This window comes from Salvelinus sp. IW2-2015, linkage group LG36, assembly GCF_002910315.2.
Source record: "Salvelinus sp. IW2-2015 linkage group LG36, ASM291031v2, whole genome shotgun sequence".
Classification (NCBI taxonomy): domain Eukaryota; kingdom Metazoa; phylum Chordata; class Actinopteri; order Salmoniformes; family Salmonidae; genus Salvelinus; species Salvelinus sp. IW2-2015.
The window spans coordinates 25541647-25557260 of NC_036875.1; the positions used below are offsets into that span (position 1 = coordinate 25541647).

At 43.2% G+C, this 15614-nt stretch overlaps 1 protein-coding gene across 5 annotated transcripts; it reads left to right on the top strand.

Annotated features, from left to right (window-relative positions):
* The first annotated feature begins 8915 nt into the window (after nucleotides 1–8915).
* On the top strand, nucleotides 8916–14244 carry LOC111959543 (2-Hydroxyacid oxidase 2). 5 transcript variants are annotated; one of them, XM_023981179.2, is made up of 8 exons: nucleotides 8916–9087; nucleotides 11351–11503; nucleotides 11637–11788; nucleotides 12059–12342; nucleotides 12671–12895; nucleotides 13532–13690; nucleotides 13779–13848; nucleotides 13981–14244. In XM_023981179.2, the coding sequence occupies exons 2-8, from the start codon at nucleotides 11373–11375 to the stop codon at nucleotides 14034–14036; spliced, it is 1077 nt and encodes a 358-aa protein (XP_023836947.1). In that variant the 5' UTR covers nucleotides 8916–9087; nucleotides 11351–11372; the 3' UTR covers nucleotides 14037–14244. The 5 variants fall into 5 exon arrangements, with proteins under 5 accessions (XP_023836947.1, XP_023836945.1, XP_023836944.1 ...); XM_023981177.2 differs by lacking the exon at nucleotides 8916–9087 and adding an exon at nucleotides 9355–9472; XM_023981176.2 differs by lacking the exon at nucleotides 8916–9087 and adding an exon at nucleotides 9372–9626.
* Nucleotides 14245–15614: the final 1370 nt, after the last annotated feature.

Consider the following 15614-nt stretch of genomic DNA (forward strand, 5'->3'; position numbering starts at 1 on the left):
AAGCAGTGCGGCTTGGTTGGGTTGTGTTCCGGAGGATGCACGGCTCTCAACCTTCGCCTCTCCTGAGTCCGTACGGGAGTTGCAGCGATGAGACAAGACTGTAACTACCAATTGGATACTACGAAATTGGGGAGAAAAAGGGGTAAAAAAGACTATATAAATATATTATATTATGAAAAGAACAGCTGAAATAAGCAAAGAGAAATGATAGTCGAACATTACTTTAAGACATGAAGGTCAGTCAATACGGAAACTTTTAAGTGCAGTCTTCAAGTGTGGTCGCAAAAACCATCAAGCCCTATGATGAAACTGGCTCTCGTGAGAACCACCACAGGAAAGGAAGACCCAGAGTTACCTCTGCTGCAGAAGATAAGTTCATTAGAGTTGCCAGCCTCAGAAATTTCAGCCCAAATAAACACTTCACAGAGTTCAAGTAACAGACACATCTCAACATCAACTGTTCAGAGGAGACTGCGTGAATCAGGCCTTCATGGTCGAATTGCTGCAAAGAAACCACTACTAAAGGACACCAATAAGAAGAATAGATTTGCATGAGCCAAGAAACACGAGCAATGGACATTAGACCGGTGGAAATCTGTCCTTTGGTCTGATGAGTCCAAACGTGAGATTTTTTGATCCAACCGCCGTGTCTTTGTGAGACGAGTAGGTAAACGGATGATCTCCGCATGTGTGGTTCCCACCGTGAAGCATAGAGTAGGAGGTGTGATGGTGTAATGGTGTGGGGGTGCTTTGCCGGTGACACTGTCTGTGATTTATTTAGAATTCAAGGCACACCTAAGCAGCATGGCTACCACAGCATTCCGCAGCGATAAGCCATCCCATCTGGTTTGCACTTAGTGTGACTATCATTTGTTTTTCAACAGGACAATGACCCAACACTCCTCCAGGCTGTGTAAGGGCTATTTGACCAAGAAGGAGAGTGATGGAGTGCTGCATCAGATGACCTGGCCTCCACAATCACCCGACCTCCACCCAATTGAGATGGTTTGAGTTGAGTTGGACCGCAGAGTGAAGAAAAAGCAGCATATGTGGGAATTCTTCAAGACTGTTGGAAAAGTATCTCCAGGTGAAACTGTTTGAGAGCATGCCAGAAGTGTGCAAAGCTGTCATCAAGGCAAAGGGTGGTTACTTTGAAGAATCTAAAATCTAAAATATGTTTTGATATGTTTAACACTTTTTTGGTTACTATATGATTCCATATGTGTTATTTCATAGTTTTGATGTCTTTACTATTATTCTACAATGTAGAAATAGTAAAAATAAATAAAAACCTTTGAATGAGTAGGTGTGTCCAAACTTTTGACTGGTACTGTATGTTGTTTAACGCTGAACGCTGAACGAGAGACCTCGGTTTATTGTTTTTGTAAAGATTTTATATACTTTTTTTTGGAGGGGGGGGAATCCCGCGGCTCAGTTGGGCTCAGTTGCTGTGAACACTAGATTCCATGTAAAGAGAGAGACATGGAAACCCAGCTAGCCTAGCTGGCTCGGCAGTCTCAAATGCAGGTCGCTATTGAACATTTTCAACACTGCAGGAGCTGTGTTTACTTTTCTTCATTCCGGGACAATGTGGACCGCCCGGAATATTAATGTAGCAACTATTTGCTTGTAGAGGACTACAGGGGTGAAGTGGCTACTCTTAGCAAACAAGTAGCAAACCTACACAAGCTACTGGGAAATCCACGCCTGCCTACTTTTCTTTTTCTTCTACCCCAGTAGCCGGACGGCGCTCTGGTCTGGTGGAAGTGTCGCCGCCGTTTCGGCTCTCCACAGCCGACTGGCTGGTACTCTGCAGGGATCCCTTCCCGAAGGGGTCTCCACCTTCCCTGGAGAATGGAGGTAGTAGGATTCTGCTGGATGATTTGGGGGATGTTCCTGTTCTCAACTCAACAAACCAGCCATGGAGATATGTAATTTGCGGTGTAAGTCAAAGAAAGCGTCCTCTGGTAACAGGTGCCTCCTTGGAGATGTTAAGCCCGGATCAGACATAGACCAGAAATGGCTTTGCAGCCCTGAATACAGAGGTTTCGGCGCCTTCTTCCTTAGGGGCTTCCAATTCGAGATCGGATCCGGAGGTACCTACGCCTTTGTCCTCTGTTTTGTCTCAGTCTATGACTTGGGTGGCTGGAGTCTTTGACAATTTTTAGGGCCTTCCTCTGACACTGCCTGATATAGAGGTCCTGGATTGCAGGAAGCTTGGCCCCAGTGATGTACTGGGCCGTACACATTACCCTCTGTAGTGCCTTGCGGTCGGAGGCCGAGCAGTTGCCATACCAGGCAGTGATGCAACCAGTCAGGATGCTCTCGATGGTGCAGCTGTAGAACCTTTTGAGGATCTGAGGACCCATGCCAAATCTTTTCAGTCTCCTGAGGGGGAATATGCTTTGTCGTGCCCTGTTCACGACTGTCTTAGTGTGTTTGTACGTCGGAAGTCCACTGTGTGCAGCTCACCGCGCACTATCAGCTCCAATATAAATAACATGAGCTAGTCTACATCTGATAAGCTTCCCAGTAAATCATTAAAAACAATCATGCAACCCAGAAAAGTGTTAAAAATAGCCATATTAACATATGTAGCCTGAGAAATAAGGTTAATGAAGTCAATAACAGATTACATTCATATTCTGACTATCTCTGAAACTCATTTAGATGATACCTTTGATGATACAGTGGTAGCAATACATGGTTATAACATCTACCGAAAAGACAGAAATGCCAACGAGGGTGGTGTTGCGCTCTATTTTCAGAACCACATTCCTGTAAAGCTTAGAGACGATCTCATGTTAAATACTGTTGAAGTAATATGGCTATGAGTTCATCTGCCTCACCTAAAGCCCATTCTTGTGGGAAGCTGCTATAGACCACCGAGTGCTAACAGTCAGTATCTGGATAATATGTGTGAAAGGCTGGATAATGTATGTGAAATCAACAGAGACGTTTATTTTCTGGGTGATTAAAATATTGACTGGCTTTCATCAAGCTGCCCACTCAAACTTCAAACTGTAACCAGTGCCTGCAACCTGGTTCAGGTTGTCAGTTAACCTACCAGGGTAGTTACAAACAGCACAGGAATGAAATCATCAACATGTATTGATCACATCTTTACTAATGCTATAGAAATTTGCTTTAAAGCAGTATCCAAATCTATAGGACGTAATGATCACAATTTTGTAGCCATATCTAGGAAAACCGAAGTTCTAATATAGCGTATAAGAGGTCATACAATAAGTTTTGTAGTGATTCTTATGTTGATGATGTAAAGAATATTTGCTGGTCTGTAGTGTGTAATGAGGAGCAACCAGACACTGCACTTGACACATTTATGAAATTGTTTATTCCAGTTACTAATAAGCATGCACCCATTAAGAAAATGACTGTAAAAGCTGATAAAACCCCTTTGATTGATGAGGAATTGAAAAATGGTATGGTTGAGAGGGATGAGGCAAGAAGTATGGAAAGTATGTCTGGCAGCCCAACCGATTGGCAAACGTACTGCAAATTGAGAAATCATGTGACTAAACTAAATAAAAATAAACTATACTATGAAACATAAATAAATTATATAAGGAATGATAGTAAAAAGCTTTGTAGCACCTTACATTTAATTTTGGGAGAAAAGGCAAACTCGGCTCCATCATTCATTGAATTAGATTGCTCATTCATCACAAAACCCACTGATATGGGCAACTACTGTAAGGATTTTCTTCAATGGCAAGATTAGCAAATTTAGGCATGACATGCCAGCAACAAACGCTGACACTACACATCCAAGTATATCTGACCAAATTATGAAAGATAAGTACTTTTGAATTCCGTAAATGTGTGTTTGACCAGATACTACAATGTTATTCTACAGTAAACAAATTGACAACAGACATTCAGCACGCTCATAGGGAAGGATATTCAACAAGCACAGCACGTACACAAATAACTACTTTTTTGGCTGAGAGAAATTGATGATAAAAAGATTGTAGGGGCTGTTTTCTTAGATTTCAGTGCAGCTTTTGACATTATCGATCAACGTCTGCTGCTGGAAAAATTTATGTATTATGGCTTTACACCCCCTGCTATATTGTGGATAAATAGTTACTTGTCTAACAGAACACAGAGGGTGTTCTTTAATGGAAGCCTCTCCAACATAATCCAGGTAGAATCATTTATGGACTCCTGAGTGGTGCAGTGATCTAAGGCACTGCATCTCAGTGCTAGAGGCATCACTACCGACCCTGGTTCGATTCCAGGCTGTATCACATCCGGCCGAGATTGGGAGGCCCATAGGGCGGCTCACTATTGGCCCAGGGACATCTGGGTTAGGGTTTGGCCGGTGTAGGCCATCATTGTAAATAAGAATTTGTTCTTTACTGACTTGAATAGTTAAATAAAAAAACGAATCAGGAATTCCCCAGGGAAGCTGTTTAGGCCCCTTGCTTTTTTCAATCTTTACTAACGACATGCAACTGGCTTTGAGTTAAGCCAGTGTGTCTATGTATGCGGGTGACTCAACATTATACACGTCAGCTACTACAGCAACTGACATGACAGCAACACTTAACAAAGAGTTGCAGTTAGTTTCAGAATGGGTGGCAAGGAATAAGTTAGTCTTAAATATTTCAGAAACTAGAAACATTGTATTTGGGACACATCATTCACTAAACCCTCAACCTCAACTAAATATTTTTATGAATAATGTGGAAATTGGGCAATTTGAGTTGACTAAACGACTTGGAGTAACTCTGGACTGTAAACTGTCATGGTCAAAACATATTGATACAACAGCAGCTAAGATGGGGAGAAGTCTGTCCATAATAAAGCGCTGCTCTGTTTTCTTAACAACACTATCAACAAGGCAGGTCCTACAGGCCCTAGTTTTGTCGCACCTGGACTACTGTTCAGTAGAGTGGTCAGGCGCCACAAAGAGGGACTTAGGAAAATTACAATTGGCTCAGAACAGGGCAGCATGGCTGGCCCTTAAAAGTACACAGGGAGCTAACATTAATGATATGCATGTCAATCTCTCATGGCTCAAAGTGGAAGAGAGATTGACTTCATCACTACTTGTTTTTGTCAGAAGTGTTGGCAAGCTGAATGTACCGAGTCGTCTGTTTAAACTACTAGCTCACAGCTCAGACACCCATGCATACCCCACAAGACATGCCACCAGAGGTCTCTTCACAATACCCAAGTCCAAAACAGACTATGGGAGGCACACATTACTACATAGAGCCATGACTACATGGAACTCTATTCTACATCAGGTAAATGATGCAAGCAGTAGAATCAGATAAGAAAACAAGTAAAAATACACTTTATGGAACAGCGGGGACTGTGAAGAGACACACACAAAGGTACAGACACACGCATACGCACACAAGCGCTAGCACACTCACTCTACAAACACAAACACATACATTGTAAGATTGTTGTATGGTGGTATTATACATTTTGCATTATAGTGTAATCATGTTATATGATGTACGGTTTTATCTTTTGTTTTATATGTAATGTAAGTGCCTTAATGTTTTCGGACCGCAGGAAGAGTACCTGCTGCAGGAAGAGCAGCTAATGGGGATCACTAATAAATACAAATACAAATAGAAATTGTCCGCTCCATTAAAACTTGAGACATCTGTGGCATTGTGTTGTGTGACAAAACTGCACATTTTAGAGTGGCCTTTTATTGTCCCCAGCACAAGGTGCACCTGTGTAATTATCATGCTGTTCAGCTTCTTGACATGCCACACCTGTCAGGTGGATGGATTATCTTAGCAAAGGAGAAATGCTCACTAACAGGGATGTTAACAAACGTGTGATATTTTTTTTCAGTGTAGTAAGCAACAAGTACAGTTCATAATCTGTTGGGTGGGAACTCTGCCACACATTGTTTTTGTAAGCTTTATTTACCTAGGCAAGTCAGTTAAGAACATATTCTTATTTACAATGACGGTCTACCCCGGCCAATTGCTCGCCACCCTATGGGACTCTCCATCACGGCCAGATGTGAAACAGCCTGGATTTGAACCAGGTACTGCAGTGACACCACTTGTACTGAGATGCAGTGTCTTAGACCACTGCGCCACTCGGGAGCCCAAACATACAGGTTCCTCCTCCCTGTTCTAAGGACTGGGATCAGCAGCCAGCGTTATGGCCTCAATGCAAGGTGGAACGAAACAGTGAGACCCAAACACCTGAGACTACACACCTATGTAATTTATTTAGTCTCAGAATGAGAAAAAGAGAGCCTTAGATATAAAAAGAGTAGTGAATGCTAGCCAGGGCAGGATAACACCCTAACAATCCAACACACATGTTCTGGGCTAGCCGAGCCGTAGCCTGAGGGAGAAGCAGCATGTGGTAGAGGTTTTCTCCCGTCCTCTACTAACAAGTCTGAGGAGTGGGAGTGAGATAGACACAGTGATAGGCATCAGAGCCAGCTGTGGATTAACACAATTCACACTTCACTTAGAGTAGGTAACAGAGCCACCTCCCCATGGCCCTTGGAAGGGTCTCCAGTCTCCAGTCCCAGTCTCAGCCTCAACTCAAGCCCCTGGCCTGCACCTTCAGTCTTTGAGTTTAAACCAAATAAAACACTACAAAGAGCTGTTTTAAGAGGCCTAGCTCTGTTACTGCAGCAGATAAATTTACTAGGAGTAAATCAAATTCCAAAGTAGTAATGGAATAGAGACACAAAATCTAATTTAGCACCACTGCACCCACGTCTGTTTTAGAACGCTTGAACAACGTTTCATGGCATTTTGTTACGTTCGTGGCAAGTTCAGACGCTGTGACATTTATTGAATTCACTCTCTATCTATCTATCTCTCTCTCTCTCGCTCTCTGTCAATAAAAAAAAATTCTCTCTCTCTCTGTCTCTCTACTCCATCCTTTTTATGTAATGAAAATGAAAAGATGTGTGTGTGGGTGTACAGAGTCCTTTGGAAAATAAGTTGGACATTTCCACAGGACTTTGACAGTAATGATTTAGAGTCAATGGGTTATTGTACACATGACAAGACGAAGATTATAATTAATCAAGAATACAAAAAAGCGGTAAACATTCGACTGTATCCAGGATACACATGCACACACACCGTTCAGTGAGCAATATGACTGTCGCCTTACTCACTCCTACATTTTTACATTATTTAGCAGACAGTCTTATCCAGAGCAACTTACAGGAGCAATTAGGGTTAAGTGCCTTGCTCAAGGACAGATACTGCTGACAGGGGGGGCTAGTGTTGAGCCAGTGTGTGTGAGTGGGCAGTGGGGGGCGGTATATCAAAGGGATTCTCCCAATGGGAGGGTGTGGAGCTAGAGTTGCCCTGCCCCTGACACTGTCCTGCCCTGCACAGGTATCACATGAGAGTTGACAGGCTACGAGAGAAAACCAGGTCAGGGTAAAGGACAAGGTAAGACACCTCACATATTTTCCTCGTTTGTGGTTCCCCCCAGGGCCTTTTTATTTCAGTTAGGCCTACAGCCAATTAACACAGCAGAGCTAGGGAGAGAGAGGAGAGGGAGTGAGCGAGAGAGAGAGACTGTAGGCATAATTCCGATGTACATTACTCAATAACACCATCTCTGCCTATTTATTTTTGGAAACTGATATGTAGCTTTGCTTTCTTTGATTAATATCAAAACATCTGAAGTCATAATAATTTACATTGTGTGATCTTCAGTAAACCAAATCTTGAAATAAATAGTCAAAATGTAATTTTATTTTAGATTTTTTTTTGCACATTTCCATCGAGTTTATTTACTTATAATACACACAGCTGCTTTTCTAGAAATGTATCTTAACAATGTTGAGACCGCATAAATGACCGACATTGACAGATGTAGAGAGGTACTGTAGGTAGTTTAACATTCATCATCTATAGGACAAAGGCTAAAATGTATTTAACATAGTGTTCATCTTACTTCAACTGTTATTTGTGGAGAAACGTTGACATAGGCCTGGTCGGATCTGAACATTACATGCAAGTCTATCTTGCACATTCTAAAGAAGACAGAATTGATCAGAAATAGTTTGATCATTGTTTGAACAACTAATCTAAACTAATCTAAATTCAACACAATGCATTTTACAGTAGGCCCCTATGCATCTGACATATAGTATTATGTCAATGGCCATTTTCATTTGAATGGAAATTCAGTATACTTGCTGAGCATTAGGTACTGTACATGTCATGTTCTCTCACTGAATGTGTGATGGCCTGGGATATTACATTACATTTACATTTTATACAGGTTGAGATTGAACAGTTCTGTGTATAATACCTTTATTCAGTATTGCACTGCCCTCAAGTGTTCATAGATCACATTGTTATCAACCATAGCATTGGAGACGTACAGTCCAAAAGATAAACACTCTGCACAACAACAAAAACATGAATGAGTTTTATGATTTGCGTTTTTTGGAATTGTTATTTTTGAGGTTGACTTTATTTTAGAGCTATCGAATCCATTCAGAGACTACGAGCACCAGCTGTAATCGGTGAGTGGTTCTCCATGGATGGCTGCTCAGGTCAGCGGGTCAGATACAGTCACATACAGTATACTCAAAAAACTGTAGAATAATAATCTCAGTCAGGCAAACTCAAAGATAAACCTATGGCAGTTTTATATCTGAGGTGTCACTGACAACCCTGTGATCATTTGGTATGTAGGCTACAGTGACGCTGCAAGTTTTTGTGTGTGATGTGTGGTCTATAGAAGTCATTGACCACCCTGCTGTTACAGTACTATTACTGTAGTGCTTTGTGTTACTGACCATGCTGCTGTTTGCCACATTCTGTGTGTTTTAAATGTAGGCCTAGTATGTATCTCCCCATCTGTGCTGTAGTATGTAATGTGCAACCCCCCCTCCCCTCTCTATGGATCACTGTGGCATCAGCACATTTCTAGCGTCTGCGGGGTCACACTCACTGTCAGTGTTAATCTCTGTGATAGTTTTATTGAAGTCACACAAAAGCATACAATCACACAATAGGAATAGAACTAACTATGAGCTGCATCGTCAGACACCAGACATTTCAGAATGGAGTTGATGTCATAAGGACTAGAGTGGTGAGTAATACAGAATGATATTAGTAGATCCTTCAAACTCAATACCTAAATGTATTTTGAAGCAAGTGGGATTGATGAAATGTTGTTGACATCTACTAAAATTACAATCCGTTATGATGTTATGAGGTTCATTCTCAGGTTAGGCCAATTAAAATGTGTTTGGGTGCGTTGGTGTTTTCAAATGGACTAAGATGGCCTTAGTCTCTTGAAAATGGTTAATATTTAATGGAGTTCATAGTACAACACTGCCAAGATGAGAGATGCACTGTTAACCATTTGTTAACACTTTTACAGAGCTCTTTTCAGAATAAGCAGTTGCTTGGTTTTTAGGGCTCGCTAGGGTTGCAATTTGTGTTATCATTCACCATAGCCTATGTGTGAGAAGGTAGGCCTATATTTTCCCCTAATACTTTTGTAGCATCGATAAATTATGTTTCTTTTTTGGAGTTTTTTTTACCCCGCCCTCTGTCTGTCTGTGTTCAGTCGTTACCGCGTGTGTTGCATTTTTTGCTGTCATTTCGTGAAATGACAACTACTAGGTGAATACATAGTCTGTTAACGTGGTAAACTAGTTACGCTACTCAACTGAAGGAAAGGAGATTTATAGGCTACTGTAATAATTTTGTTTGATAAGGAAAAAAGATGAAAGTGACTGCACTGTTATGTTTTCTGGATAACAAATGTATTGTGTAGATTTCTTGCTCTGTCGTGGTAATTGTTTAGTATTGTGCTCGTCCAGTAGACATTTTTACAAATGAAAAAAAAACTGGTGTTGACAAGTAGGCTAGTTTTGCATTTTGTCCTTAATTTTCTTTGGGTAATTTGAGGTCCTCCATGTGCGCAAAGAGCCAAGCCCAGCTGTATTTCCAATGCAGTTTGTAATGCAGTGTAGCCTAGTTTTATTGAGAAGGGTTAATTGCAATCCACAATTCAGGGTGTTCCTGCATGTGGCCATTCCTGCATCTGCAGGAACCCCTCTTTATACATATTTTTGGTCCATTTTTAAGCTAGGACTCCGGTACACAGACGGGAGGTGGGGACGCTCCAGTACAGTAGGTGGAGTTAATGCACAATAACGTTGGTTGCCAACCGCCGATAAACCTTACAGAAGAAAAATAGGCAGGGATGACAACGGTAGCTAGTTAGCTAGGACACAGGTATGTCGTAACAACAGTGAGGTCAGGTGTTGGCAGACAGGAGTGAAGGACACCATGTGCTAGCTAGCTAGGACGCCGGTACACAGCAGGCTGATAACAAATAATCACATAGACAATCAGGGAAAATCCAGAACATCAAAGTGTCACACAAGTATGAAGATGGCATGTTCGGGGAGTGGGGGGAATGAAGGGGATGCTCAAGGGGGGGTGTTCATGCAGTAACCAATGGGATGCTCGGGGTGTTCCCACATGCAGGAACATCCCAATCCCAAAATCATTTGGGCTTAATGCAGCGTTCGTAGCCAAGTGGGAGGTGGGACTTTACCAGTTGTGAAGTCCTAAATACCAGTTGGATGTTGGATGGCCAAAAAGCTGCGTAAACCATAAACTAAAAGTACAATTATCATGCTTGTAATTAATATTAATAGATTGTTTTTTATACATAATGTTTTGTTGTTACATTTGTTATCGAGTTAATTTCCTTAGTAGGTGAAATCACAGGTCAGCATGTGGGAGAAGTGGGAGTTCAGGATGATAGACAGCACTAGCCCTCTGGGAGTCAGGAATCAAGTTCAGGGAGTGAATCATTTAATAAATAAACTAAATATAATACAAAACAAGAAACACGAACAACGCACAGACATGAAAATGAAACAGAACCAATAACACCTGGGGAAGGAACCAAAGGCAGTGACATATATAGGGAAGGTAATCAGGCAAGTGATGGAGTCCAGGTAAGTCTGATGACGTCGCTGGTGCGCATAACGATGGTGACAGGTGTGCGTAAAGAGCAGCCTCGTGACCTAGTGCGCCGGAGAGGGAGTATACGTGACACCCCCAGGTTCTGGTGACGCCACTGAATGTATTGCTGTATTTGTGTAAAATATGCACCAGAAGATGTTTGCAGTTATTGTATGCGTTTAAATTGCACAATTTACAACTCAGCTTACAACAAAGAACAGTATTTTTACTATGTTAAATCTCCACAAATGCCATAAGTATTTATCCATTCTGCTTTTAATACAGGATTACCTGATAGTGTAATTGACATATTGATAGCATTTCTTTACAATTGCTGTCCCTGACAGTGATCATATATCCTACAGAGAGGGGACCTGCTGTGCTGAGATGGCTATGGTATGTCTCACAGACTTTGAGGAGTATGCGAAGGAGCACCTCTCCAAGGCCACATGGGACTACTACGCAGCCGGAGCAGACGAGTGCTGCACCAGGGATGACAATCTGCTGGCCTACAAACGGTAAGTACCTCTCCCCATCCTGCAAACTACAGTACCCACGATTCAATGTCAGTCACTAACATCACTCAATAACAGCACACCTCAAACAGTAGTGCTTGGAAGATCCAAAATAATCACTTTGTCTCGGTCCCAGGATCCGTCTGCGGCCACGAATTCTACGGGACGTGTCAGTGAGTGACACCAGGACCACGGTGCAGGGCACAGAGATCAGCTTCCCTGTGGGCATCGCCCCCACTGCCTTCCACTGCCTGGCCTGGCATGAGGGAGAGATGGCCACCGCCAGGGGTGAGGACTAGGAGGGGTTTAACAGCTGTAGAGGTTGAGCTCTTTAGTCCAATAGCTTTGTTGTCACTGAGTATCCTAGGGGTGGTCCACTCAAAGTCTCTTTCTCTTGTTTACTATTGTGCTTGTTTACTATTGCTAATACTGCACAATTTAAACACTTGCCCCCCAATCCCCCCTTCCCTGATGCATGTGTAAATAAATTGTGCCTTCCTGTATTATACTTGTGCAAAAAAAAATGTATGTTCTACTTGAAACTCTCTCTCTCCTCAGCTACGGAGGCAGTGAACACATGTTACATCACTAGTACCTACTCCACCTGCTCTGTGGAGGAGATCGCAGCTGCAGCACCTAACGGCTACCGCTGGTTCCAGCTCTATGTGTACCGGGACAGAAAGCTTTCTGAATCAATCATTCACCGTGTGGAGGCCCTAGGCTACAAGGCCTTGGTCCTCACCGTCGACGTGCCCTACACCGGGAAGCGCCGCAACGATATACGCAACCAGTTCAAGCTCCCGCCACACCTCAAGGTCAAGAACTTTGACGGTGTCTTCCAGGTCAATATTTTTAACAGTAATGATTTTTACCATAAAATCATATAGGGATGGTTTCCTGGACAAAGATTAAGTCTAGTCTTGGACTAAAAAACACTGTCAATGGAGAATCTTAATCTGTGTCTGGGAAACCAGCCCATAGTGCCATAGTAGAGAGACAGTAGCTGCTCTAGAATTATTTAAGAATAATCCAACTAATGTATTTCCCATGAGGCCTCCTTCTGTGTGTATGTGTTTTGTTCTGTACTGTACTGTCTCCTGTATTGTATTGTGTTCTGTATTGTATGCGTCTGTCGTGTCTGGGTGGGTGTCCCTCTGACTACCTCTGTAGGAGGCTGCCGGTCCTGCGGGTGAGGAGTATGGGGTCCCTGCCAACACTCTGGACCCCTCCATCAGCTGGAAGGATGTGTACTGGCTGCAGTCTCTCACCCGCCTGCCCATCATCATCAAAGGCATCCTGACGAAGGAGGACGCTGAGCTGGCCGTGGAGCATGGCGTCCAGGGCATCATCGTGTCCAACCATGGAGGACGCCAGCTGGACGGAGGGCCCGCCACAGTAAGAATGGGCACAGAGTATATCACTTCATCATCATCTCACCTCTATTTGATCCTACAGTCAGCAAGCCAAACACCATTTTGTTTATGAAATGTTGATTTTAAAGGACAGGGTCATTCCATTTGATTTCAATCACTTTTGATCACACCCCTTTTCATACATGTGGTCAGAAGTGAAATTTTGGACCTGAATGTCAACACATTCAAGAGATAGATGTGCTCAAAGTTGACCCTTTTTGCAAAACCCACCATACCATGAGACGTCCGTGTCCTCATCACTGGAAAAGATAAACAGTTGAGTTTGTTATCACTGAAAATCTTAGAAACAGGGTTGTCAAACTGTTCTATACTTTTTTTTATTTCCTAGCCTAGAACCTATTTGACATAATCTGAAGTGTTTGTGTTGTGCCAGCCATCGGTTTAGATACAGCATGCTCTTGAATACAGGGTGGGTGTCATGTTTTGGCTGATAAATGTACTAAAAGGGAATACAATATAAATATTCACTTTCAAATGGTACCACAAAGATGGTTGGAGGTCCACACATCATAGAATGTTGATTTGAATATCAGTTGTTTTAAATGATACTGTTAATATTCCATAGGAAGTTTCCTCTGCTTTCTTCTCTACCACCCAGATAGATGCCCTGTCTGAGATTGTGGACACAGTGCAGGGGCGGATCGAGGTATATCTGGACGGGGGTGTCCGCACTGGTAGTGATGTGCTGAAGGCTGTAGCTCTGGGAGCCAAGTGTGTGTTCATCGGCAGGCCGGCCGTGTGGGGCCTCGCCTATAAGGTAACAATTAACATTGTGTGTGATCAAACTATTAACTTGAGATACTGAGAATAACAAACTGTCTTGCTGCCTGTGTTTGTTCCTTCAGGGTGAAGAGGGGTTGAAGGAGGTACTACATATCCTCAACGATGAGTTCCGTCTGTCAATGGCTCTGTCTGGTGAGTAAGGAACCAAACTTCTTACGTAATCATATTTTTTCCAGTCTGAGATTAAAACCCCTTGCTTAGCTATCATTACCTCAACCTCATAACATTGCAACACTAATGTTTTGTTGGTCTTTCCTCCCTTAGGGTGCAGGAACGTGGCTGAGATCAACAGGAACCTCATCCAGTTCTCCAAACTGTGACTTAACAGCAGGGGGCGCCAGAACCAGCTTGACGAATAACGACGAAAGCAATACAGCGCTATCCATTCAATCAATAGAACTTCCAATTAAACCAGAATTTGGGACAACAAAAGGAAACATCTCATGTGAATCATAATGAACTGAAACTGAATCTGACATCAATCAAATAAATCCTGAAATCATAATAAATTTGAATAGTTTTATCCAATATGGCTACCTTAGTTCTTGTGAAAAAATAACCAGACATGTTTAAATATAAGCATCTTCCATATGATATAACCAACAAAATATGTTTTTCACTCAGATATTCCTAACTTTCAATGGCTGCCAGCCCCCTGTCAACCCATCTATGAGTGAGAGAGGCCTGATATTGTGTCTCTGATGAGAATATGGTGACTAAAGTACAGTGACTAAAGTACAGTGCCTTCAGAAAATATTCATACCCCTTGACTTATTACACGTTTTGTTGTGTTACATCCTGAATTCAAAATGGAATAAATATATTTTCTTTCACCCATCTACACAACAACAACAAAGTGAAATCATGCCTTTAGATTTCTTTTTGAAAATGTATTGAAAACTAAATAAAGAAATTTAGAACGACGCTGCAGAAGAGAAGCAGGTACGGGGAGTTGACATTTAATTAGGAGCGGACATGTAACAGGAAAGGAACAGCGTCAGAACTGGGAAACACAAAGACAGATGACAGTCAATGCAGCACCGGGGAACTGACAAATATAGGGGAGGTAATAAACAGGTGATTGAGTCCAGGTGAGTCCAATAATCGCTGATGCGCGTGACGAGGGAAGGCAGGTGTGCGTAATGATGGTGGCAGGAGTGCATAATGCAGGGCATCCTGACGCCCTAGAGTGCCAGTGGGGGAAGAGGGGAGCAGGTGTGACAGTACCCACCCCCCCTCCTCTAGGGGCACCACTCATCGTCCCACCTGGGCGAGCCTGACGGGCTGGCCGAGACACAGGGGCTGGACAAGCCGGCTGGGGGTAGAATCCCGATGAACCAGCAGAGGTGTGGGAGCCTGGCGGGCCGGCTGAGGCATAGGAGCCTGTCTATCCCGCTGAGGCGTAGGAGCCCGATGATCCGGCTGAAGCGTGAAGTGGGATATGCGCCTTCCGAGCCAACCTGGGCAAGGATACCTCTCGAGCCGGCTAGGGCATGGAAGCCCAACGACCCAGCTAAAGCACCCCCGGTTCCATCAGCGCCAACCCCCGGACCCAACGTCACCACCAACCGAACCGCCAGCACTCACCGATGCTTCAGTTGATGGCGGCTGCATTCTGTAAGGAACGACGCTGCAGAAGAGAAGCAGGTACGGGGAGTTGGCATTTAATTAGGAACGGACATGTAACAGGAAAGGAACAGCGTCAGAACTGGGAAACACAAAGACAGACTACAGTCAATGCCGCACCGGGGAACTGACAAATATAAGGGAGGTGATAAACAGGTGATCGAGTCCAAGTGAGTACAGTAATCGCTGGTGCGCGTGACGAGGGAAGGCAGGTGTGTGCGTAATGATGGTGGCAGGAGTGCGTAATGCAGGGCAGCCTGGCCCCTTGAGCG

Bases quoted from the DNA above. Each gene is read 5' to 3' on its own strand.
- LOC111959543 (XM_023981176.2), top strand. The intron at 11,504-11,636 runs GTAAGTACCTCT...TCTCGGTCCCAG, and splicing joins AATCTGCTGGCCTACAAACG to GATCCGTCTGCGGCCACGAA. The intron at 11,789-12,058 runs GTGAGGACTAGG...CTCTCTCCTCAG, and splicing joins AGAGATGGCCACCGCCAGGG to CTACGGAGGCAGTGAACACA.